The sequence below is a fragment of the Myotis lucifugus genome, unplaced genomic scaffold, assembly GCF_000147115.1.
Source record: "Myotis lucifugus unplaced genomic scaffold, Myoluc2.0 scaffold_52, whole genome shotgun sequence".
NCBI lineage: Eukaryota > Metazoa > Chordata > Mammalia > Chiroptera > Vespertilionidae > Myotis > Myotis lucifugus.
Genome location: NW_005871100.1, coordinates 6,140,004 through 6,150,213, shown reverse-complemented (window position 1 = coordinate 6,150,213; position 10,210 = coordinate 6,140,004). Strand labels below are relative to the sequence as shown.

The 10,210-nt window shown below is 40.1% G+C and overlaps 2 protein-coding genes across 2 annotated transcripts in view; one reads left to right on the top strand and one right to left on the bottom strand.

The window, feature by feature from the left end:
* Window positions 1–7,134, top strand: part of MALSU1 (mitochondrial assembly of ribosomal large subunit 1) — a gene marked incomplete at its 5' end in the record, with an annotated part of 17,721 nt that extends 10,587 nt beyond the window's left edge. Inside the window, 2 exon segments of the mRNA XM_023753852.1 lie at window positions 5,256–5,337; window positions 6,926–7,134. Of these exon segments, the coding sequence (XP_023609620.1) occupies window positions 5,256–5,337; window positions 6,926–7,113 (270 nt within the window).
* An 892-nt stretch (window positions 7,135–8,026) lies between these two features.
* IGF2BP3 (insulin like growth factor 2 mRNA binding protein 3) overlaps window positions 8,027–10,210 on the bottom strand; it is a 68,795-nt gene continuing 66,611 nt past the window's right edge. The window contains exon 14 of the mRNA XM_006088828.3: window positions 8,027–9,881. Within this exon, the coding sequence (XP_006088890.1) occupies window positions 9,783–9,881 (99 nt within the window). The 3' untranslated portion in view covers window positions 8,027–9,782. The remainder of the gene's footprint in view (window positions 9,882–10,210) is intronic.

Here is a 10,210-nt window from a genome sequence, read left to right as displayed (position 1 = left end):
ATCGGCCCTGCCCTGAGTGTGAGAGTGGCGGCGCCCAACCCCCTGATCCGCCCTGCTGTGTGTGTGACAGGGGGCGGTGCCCTAACTCCCCTATCGGCCCTGCTCTGTGCGTGACAGGGGGGAGCTCCCCAACCCCCTGATGGGCCCTGCTCTGTGCGTGACAGGGGGGGAGCTCCTCAACCCCCTGATGGGCCCTGCTCTGTGCATGACAGGGGGGGAGCTCCCCAACCCCCTGATTGGCCCTGCTCTGTGCGTGACAGGGGGGAGCTCCTCAACCCCCTGATGGGCCCTGCTCTGTGCATGACAGGGGGGAGCTCCCCAACCCCCTGATTGGCCCTGCTCTGTGCGTGACAGGGGGTGGCGCCGCAACCTCCCCATCGACCCTGCCTTGAGTGTGATAGGGGGCGGTGCCCCAACCCCCCAATCAGCCCTACCCAGAGCGTGACTGAGGGTGGCATCGCAACCTCCCAATCCGCCCTGCTCTGTGCATGACAGGGGGCGGCGCCCCAACTCCCCAATCAGCCCTGCTCTGAGCCCGACCAGGGGCTGCACCTAGGGATTGGGCCTGCCCTCTGCCACCCAGGAGCAGGCCTAAGCCAGCAGGTCGTTATCTCCCGAGGGGTCCCAGACTGCGAGAGGGCACAGGCCGGGCTGAGGGACCCCCCTTTTCCCCCCGAGTGCACAAATTTTTGTGCACCGGGCCTCTAGTTTAACAATAATTTTGATTTGTTCATGGGAGTTCAGGATTTATCTACTCCACCATCTTGACTCCATCTTGTCCCTGCTTTTAATATCAAAAGTGGAATTGCCAGATCATGGTAATTATATTTTTAATTTTTTGAGGAACCAGTAAACTCTTTTCCATAGTGGCTATACCACTTTACATTCCCACCAGCAGTTCACAAGGGTTTCAGTTTCTCCACATCTTTGCCAATACTTTTTATTTTCCGGCTTGTAAATAATAGTAATCCTAATGGATGTGAAATGGTATCTCATTGTGTTTTTAACCAAAAGAGAGATTAACCAAAGAATTTGCATAAAGATTATTGTTGAGCATCTTTTCATGTGCTTATTGTCCATATGTATGTCTTTAGAGAAATGCCTGTTCAAGTCATGTGCCCATGTTTTAATTCAGTTGGGCAATGTAGGAAGTTCTCTCTATATTCTGGATATTAATCTCGTGTCAAATGAGATTTGCAATATTTTCTCCCATTCTGTAGGTTGCTGCCTTTTTACTCTGTTGATAGTGTCCTTTAATGCACAACAGTTTTTAATTTTGGTAAAGTCCAGTTTATCTATTTTTATTGTTGTTGCCTGTGGTGTCATATCCAAATCATTGCCAGATCCAATGTCACAAAGCTTTTCCATTGTGTTTTCTTCTAAGAATTGTATAGTTTTAGGTCTTATATTTAGGTCTTTGATCCATTTTGAGGTAGTTTTTGTAGATGGTGTAAGGTAAGGATCCAACTTCATTCACATGCATGTAGATATCTAGTTTTACCAGCACCATTTGTTGAAAAAACTGCCCTTTCCCTACCCTGGCCAGTGTTGTTCAGAGGTTAGAGCATCAGCCCACGCACCAAAGGATCATGTGTTTAATTCCCAGTCAAGGGCAGGTACCTGGGTTGCAGGTTCGATCCCCGAGTGCGGGAGGCAACCAATCAATGTGTCTTTCTCACATCGATGTTTCTCTCTCTGATATTGATGCTTCGCTGTCTCACTGTCATTCTCTCTCTCTCTTCCTACCCTTCCTCCCTCCCTTCCATTCTCTCTAAAAAAAGAAAAAATATATATGTAAAAAATATCATCTGGTGAGGATTAACCAAAAAACAAAAAACTGTTCTTTCCCCATTGAAGGGATTTGAAACCCTTGTTAAAAATCATTGGACATAAGAGCTGTCTTATTCCATTGTTCTGTATGGCTACCTTGATGCTGTTTTGTTTTGTTTTTTAATATCATTATTGATTTCAGAGAGAGAGAGAAATATTGATTTGTTGTTCCACTTATTTATGCATTCATTGGTTCTTCTTGTATGTGCCCTAACCCGGGATATAGTACCTGCAACCTTTAGCGTATGGGGATAACTCTCCAACCAATTGAGCTACCTGGCCAGGGCATGTAGTAAGTTTTGAAATCAGGAAGTTTGAGACCTCCAACTGTTTTCTTTCTTGTTCTTTCATTCTTTCTTAACCATTTTAAGTCTTTCAATATATGAAATCAGGGTCTTTCCACTTAATTGGCGTCTTTAATTTCTTTTAGCAACATTTTGTAATTTTCAGTGTACAAGTCTTTGGCTTTTATAGTTAAGTTTGTTTCTAAGTATTTATTCTTTTGATTCTAGTGTAAATGGAATTTTCTTAATTTCCTTTTCAGGTTTCTCATTGTTAGTGTATAGAAACGCAACTGATTTTTGTGTGTTGATTTTGTATCCTACAATGTTGCTGAATTCATTTACTAATTCTAATGGTTCTCTTTTTCTTGCTTGATTCTTTAAGGTTTTCTACATATAAGATCATGTCTCTGAAAATAGATAACTTTATTTCTTCCTTTCTAATTTGGTTATCTTGCTTTCTTTATTTATTCTTGCTCTAATCATCTGGCTAGAATACCAATACTGTGTTGAATAGGAGTGAAAGTGGACATTCTTGTCTTGTTTCTAATCTTAAGAGGAAAAATCTAGTCTTTCACCATTGAGTATAATAATAGCTGTGGGCTTTTATTATCATGAGATAGTTTCTTGTTGAATGTATCATGAAAGGATGCTGAATTTTGTCAAGTGCTTTTTTTTGGCATAAATTTGTGATGGTCCTATGGTTTTGTCCCTCATTTTACTTATGTGGTTTATTACATTGATTTTCGTGTGGAACCATCTTTACATTCCAGGAGTAAATCCCAATTGGTTGTGTATATATTTTTTCAATGTGTTATTGAATTGGTTTGTTGGTATTTTGCTAAGGATTTTTGCATCATTGTTCATCAAGGATTCTGACCTATAGTTTTCTAATAGTCTTTGCCTGGCTTTGATGTCAGGGTAATGCTAATCTCATTGAGTGTATTAGGAAGTGTTCCCTTTTCTTAAATTTCGTTGGAAGAGTTTGAGAAGAATTGGTGTTGGCTTTTTAAAAAAATAGTTGGTAGAACTCACCAGTGAAGCTTTCTGGTCCAGGGCTTTTCTTTGTTAAGAATCCCCGCCCCCCCCCTTTGTTCATAAGCTGATAAACAAAATAGATTCAGAGACATAGCAGCATGGAACAGACTATCGAATCTCAAAGAGAAGGGGGTGGTGGGCGAGTGGGAAGAGATTAACCAAAGAATTTATATGCATACTAGAGGCCCAGTGCATGAAATTCATGCATGGGTAGGGTCCCTAGGCCTGGCCAGCGATTAGGACTGATCGGGGGCCTTCTGGCTGCCGGTTGGGGCCTCTCTTCCCCAGCTGCCAGCTGGGGCTTCCCTTTGTTCTTCGCCCCCTGGTGCTCAGTGCATATCATAGCAAGCGATTGGTCTCCCAGTCAAACTCCCGCAGGAACTTTGCATATTAGGCTTTTATAGAGAGAGAGATATGCATAACCCATGGACACAGACAATAGTGTGGTGAAGGCCTAGGGCAGGGGATGGGTGCAGGCTATAATGGGTCAATGGGGGAAAAAAGGGGACATCTGTAATACTTTCAACAATAATGATTTTTAAAAGTTGAGATAGACTTGTTTTGAGAGGTTTTTGATTACTGATTTGGTCCTGTTACTATTACTGAGTAGGTCTATTCAGACTTTCTATTTCTTCATAATTCAATCTTGGTAGGTTTTGTTTCTAGGAATGTTTTCATTTCATGGAGGTTATCCAATTTGTTGGTGTACAATCATTCATAGTAGTCTTCCTTCTCTAAAATTGATAGTAATGTCCCCTGAATTGTTTCTGATTTTAGTTATTTGGGTCTTCTATTTTTTTCTATCAATCCACCCAAAAATTTGCCAACTTTATTGATCTTTTTAAAAAACAAATCTTGGTTTCATTTTATTCTCTCTGATCATTGTTTCCTTCTTTCTGCTAGCTTTGTTTTTCATTTCTTAGTTCTTGTAAGTTTTTGATTTGGGGACTTTTCTCATAAGCATTTATAGCTATAAATTTCCCTCTTGACACTGTTTCATTGCATCCCATAAGTTTTGAAATGTTATGTTTTAATTTGTCTCAACGTACTTTCTCATTTCCCTTGTGATTTGTTCTCTAACCCATTGGTTTCTTAAAGTGTTAATTTCCACATATTTATGGATATTTTTAGTTTTCATTCTGTTGATTTCTAGTTTCTTTTCATTGTGACCAGAAAATATACTTTATTTCAATTTTTAAAAAAATTTATTAAGACTTGCACGGTTGGTGTGACTCAGTGGTTAAGCGTCCATCCATGAACCAAAAGGTTCGATTCCTGGTCAGGGCACATGCCCAGGTTGCAGGCTCGATCCTCAGCAGGGCGGGTGAGAAGGTTGCAGAGGATTGATAAGGTTTCTGTCCCTCTCTCTTCCTGTCTCTAAAAATCAATTTTAAAAATTGGTTAAGAGTTGTTTTGTGGCCTGGAAAATGTTTCATGTACATTTAAAAAGAATATGTATTCTGCTGCTGTTGGGTGCAGTGTTCTGTTTAATGTCTGTTAAGTCCGATTGTTTTGCAGTGTTAAGTCTTTTATTTTTCATTGATCTTTTGTCTGGTTGTTCTGTCCATTATTGAAAATGGGGTAGTGAGTCTCCTATATTACTGTTGCCATCTATTTTTTTCTTCAATCCTATCTGTTTTGTGTGTCTAGGAGCTCTGACTTTGATACATATGTTTATAGTTCTGTCATCTTGTTTAGTTGCCCCTTTTATCGTTAATGTCCTTCTTTGTGACATTAATAATATATCTGTTGGGAATAGATGTGGGCATGATGAAAGTCCCATTAACATTGCCTCCCCTGAGAATGAAGGGAAGCTGGGATGGGCAGACGGGATGATGTAGGTGAGGACCAGATATTGAATGAACTTAGGACTCTGTGCACCAGAGACACTGTGGTGAATGTGTAGGGTGGCCCTATCAGAAGGGTTTTGGGCAGGGGTATTCAGTAGAGAGGTATAGAAATTGGGAAGGATTTGGGCGGGGGGGCTAGTTTTCCTAAGTTATTAATTATGGGGCAAATTTAAGACCAAGAAAAAAATACCACCAGAACCTCAGTAAGATTTCCCCCACCCCTTCTCCCTTTAATATACAATCTCTCCTTTTTCAGTACAAATTCCTAAAAAGTAAAAATGAGCCTCATGTGAAAATTGAAGGGAAGGACACTGATGACTGGCTCTGTGTGGACTTTGGTAAGTTATTTTGACGCATTGAACTATTTTCAGTTGCAGGATTGAGATCAAATTGCTGTTTTTCCATATAAAATTTTTGAAATGTTTTCATTGTAACCCAGGTGATCTTATTCACATGTGAAATGCTTACCTAACCTGGTACGTATGTAATGAGTCAAAGAGGTTAAAGATGATAGAGAACAGGATGGGTAACATGGTAGAGATGGGACAGATCCCTTAGTGGTGCTAGAAGGCTTGGGGTACATAAAACCTTGGTCTTAAATAACTTGGCTGAGGTGAAGGGCACTCCAGACATAGGACTGGAATTTGAAAAGATGGGTATTAATATATACAATAGTAACTGTCAAGAACTGTGAGGAGTCTGAGATTTTATCTTACTTACAGGTTAGCTGGCCAGTATCTGGATATTGGTAAAAGACTAAAGGCTACTCCAGGGTGAGAGATGGACTCATAACAGCAGTAGCCTACAGCAGCACTTTTGGAGCAGGTTCCTTAAGCCCCAGCTTCTATAGAGCAACATGGGGCCTGTACTCACAGTTCTAAGAGAGGAACTGGGTATTTACATAGTTTATGATGGGCAGGAAGCAGGTCTGCTTTTGCTCTGGCGGAAGACACTTTTTCTGGCAAGGCTGTAAGTCAGGGTTTCTCAGCTTTGTCACAACGTTTTGGACCAGGTAATTTTAGTAGGAGTGGGTAGGAATATCTTGTGCATTGTAGGATGTTTAGCAGTATCCCTCCCCATCTCCCCCATCCATTGTGCAAATCAAAAATGTCCTTGAGCCCTAACCGGTTTGGTTCAGTGGATAGAGCATCAGCCTGTGGACTGAAGAGTCCCAGGTTTGATTCCAGTCAAGGGCATGTACCTTGGTTTCGGGCACATCCCCAGTGGGGAGTGTGCAGGAGGCAGCTGATTGATGTTTCTAACTCTCTATCCCTTTCCCTTCCTCTCTGTAAAAAATCAATAAAATACACATTTTTTAAAAAATGTCCTTGATTGAGAACCACTGGTGTAAGCAAAGCTGCCCTTTGCTCCAGAGAGAGAATATCTCAAAAAAGATAGCCCAGCCCTGACTGCTTTGGCTCAGTGGATAGAGCGTCAGCCTGTGGACTGAAGGGTCCCAGGTTCGATTCCAGTCAAGGGCATGTACCTTGGTTGCGGGCACATCCCCAGTGGGGGGTGTGCAGGAGGCAGCTGATCGGTGTCTCTCTCTCATCGATATTCTAACTCTCTATCCCTCTCCCTTCCTCTCTGTAAAAAATAAAGCCCAGAACAAAACACATTTGGAGAATTCTCAAGAGAAAGCTGACTGGCTAGTCACTTGGAAACAGTTAACTTGTATCTATTGGCATCATGTACCTCCTCTGTGATGCACTGAGACAAAAACACAGCATTTCGGTGGTATTTTGCTGGATGGGGCCCACAGTTTTCTAACAAGTTTTCAGACGATGTTCTTCTGTGGTCCACACTTTGAGAACTATTGAGTTCCTATAGTTATACTGTGAGTAATGAACTATTACGGTTGTGAGATCACAAGCATAACAGCAAACAAACTGCTTCTTCTTTGTCACTCTTACCTGTCCTTGATAGGCAGCATGGTGATTCATTTGATGCTTCCCGAGACCAGAGAAATGTATGAACTGGAGAAGTTATGGACCCTGCGTTCTTATGATGACCAGTTAGCTCAGATCGCACCTGAGACATTACCTGAAGACTTCATTCTTGGAATAGAAGATGACCCTTCCTCCCTGACTCCAATGGAGTTCAAATGTGAATAAAATACTGGTTTACTCATTTCAGACTGAGTCGCTTCTCAAAAATATAGCTCCTAACCCCCACCTAATTGGGTAAGTTATTATCAAAACAAGTCTTATCTGACCGTGGACATCATGCTAACTGACACCAGGATGTGGAGATTGCAGGTAAAGGAGCTTCAACTACAGTTTTAATGTTGTCTTTGTTCCTGAGATCCCAGGAGTATTTCCTGGAGTTATCACTGGTCCCCATGTTTCACTTGAACGCTCTACTCAGATTTTTAATTAATTTTACTTAAGTGTAAGTATTACTAGGTAGAATGGAATAGATAACATTTTTAAAAATAAAGCAAAAACACATAACTAGCCCTATAATTCTTAGTTCATATGCAAACAGTATTATCAAGGTTCACATTAAGTACCATGCAATAAAGAAAATAACTAATAGATATTGGTGCTTAACTTGAGAATGACATAGCATTACTAAAAATCTGTTTAAATTTATAACTTACATTCATACTTATTTGAAAAATCGAAAATAAAAACATACTACACATCAAGCTGCACCTAATGATGAAAAACTTTATTCTGCATCAAGGTGTCTGGAAAATGAAGCTGCATTTGGGCACATTACAAATGAGGAATGATCCATATGCGGTGAGTACAAACTCAGTTACAGAATTATTTTCTAGCTATTACCAGATACTCCATTACCAATGCTTAATTGAAAGTAAAACATGATTTGCCACACTAAAAGGCTAGAAGTGAAATATGACAGAATTTAAACCAGCAGATATAAATGTAGCACCTATCTGTATTTTTAAAAAAACAACTCATCAAATATTGGCAAAATCAAATACTGAGGAAGAGTTCTGGCCATAAGCACATCTCACCTAAAAGCCAGTCCATGATTATTTTTTAAGCAATTTGCTGTTGGGGGTTGGGGGGGATTATGAATGCTAGATGAATTCAGTGACAAAAAGGGCACTTTTTGGCTAACACTACAAAATAAACTGGTTTTCTGAAAACATTTAGGAAAACATTTCAAGTCATTTCCAAAATGTCTGATACACCGATCAGAAAAACTTACCTAGTCTGTAGAAATTCATTTTGAAATACAAATGAGGCAAAATGATTTTTTAAAGGTTATTATATATGTCCTTCAGATCCATGTAATATGATGACTGTGATCCTTTTATGAACAAAAAGCAACACAAACAATTCTGAGAGCAGTGTGGTCTTGGAGACCACCCACACCCACATAATTGTACATACTGGGTTTTGCCATCAAGTTACAGAATGGGCAAATGAGTTCAGGTCAAAAGTTTTATCACAGTCATTCGAATTATATTCCAAAAATTGTTTTCTTACAATAACTGGTTGCACAGAATACAGAAATTCTGCTGTATTTAATGTAATATTTTAGGTGGCCTTTCCTTTTTATCATTGTTTAAAAATCTTCAAAACAGCTTAGTGAGGCTCATGGCAGTGCCTGGCACATGCAGATATAGCTTTTTATGGCCTTTAAACACTCACACCATCTGACTGCCCCATTGGTCTTTGCAAGCAACTCTTTTGGGGTCTGCTCAAAGGGTAAACCAACTGCTCCGAGGTGGATTGGCGAACTAAGCATCCAGTAAGACAAGCTGGCTTGCTTTTTGCCAATCAGTTTCAAGTCCACAGGGGCTGCATATCTCCACTGATGCACTTTCTTTAGGTAGTGATAGTCAGAAGCACAAAGCAATTATGCACTCAATCACTTAGCCAAACAAAAACATTGACATCTCCTGAAGCCATTTAAACTAGCCATTCCAAAACTTCCTGTGACCACTTTGCTCTGTTAGTACCATCAAAAACGTTCCCTACCATAAACAAAAAAAATAAATGGTATTGCTGCTCTCCAAATATAGGCACTGCTCCATGTCACTGGACATTTATTGGATTTTCCAACTAAAAACTGTCAAAAAGCCTCAAAAACCTGAAATTAATTTTCCAGCTTTACTGTCACCAGCCTGAAGTAAAAAAATTTTTTTTCATTTATTTGCCTGTTAGCTAATTAAATTTTATTTTTTAAAAAACAGTTGGACTTTCATCTTTATAAAGTATATAAAAATTTCAAAAAAAAACCCCACAAAATTTGCTTTCATTGCATTACTGAATACCTGAGGTAGTTGAGTAAAAATGCACATTTAATACCCCTGCCAACACCATTCAGCACTTCCCTTACGTTATTCATGTTAGTGTTAGATAAAAATAAAACACGTTTTTCTACGTTGATACCTTAACATTTAAGTTCCTATAATAATTCTATTCTCACTTAGGAGCAATCTATTTTTATTTGATGAATTTAGTGAGTGCATCATTAAGCCAATTTCTTGCATAAATGGGAAATATTAAGAAAAATTAGAAAATTTTTACACTGAAAATACAACAAAAGGGAAGTGCAGAGCTCCTCTTTTCCTCCCTCCCCCTTATTTTTTTATCTTTTTAAAGCTGGGTGTCATACATTTCAGAGAGCATAAAGTATACATTCTCACAGAGACAGGAGTTCGAAAGTTGCCTGGTCCTCAGAAACAACTGGCTAGGTAAAAACTTGTGCATGTGATTCTGGATGGGGGGTCAGCCCGTCTGTTGGTTAAGCAATCTGTCTTTGGTTTGGCATCTGCCTCTGTGGTGGGCTGTTTCCTGAGCCTTTACTTCCGTCTTGACTGAGGTGGTCCACTTTGCAGAGCTCTCTGCTGTTGGTGCTGCTTTACCTGAGTCAGAATTTCCTGAATTTTTCTCTGGGCAACCTACAGAAGGAGAGAGTTTTGAAATTTCCACCTGATCAACGGTTACTCAAAGTTGGTTTACTTTCCCATTTCAAAAACTTCACACAGAAGTTTATTTGAAGATTAATTATCCATACTAATTCGTTTGCTAGTAGTCTCTGAAGTCACCTGCTAAAAGAAGAATTAAGTGTGTGGCACTAGAATCAATGGGCCCACCTGGAGGCATAGACACAGGGGTATGACGGAGAGCTCAGTTTCTGGGGAAGGGGCCACGTCCATCTGTGAGGGTGGCAAAGAGATGGATGAGGAAGATAAGGCATTCCAGGAGAAGCATAAAAAGAAACTCAGGA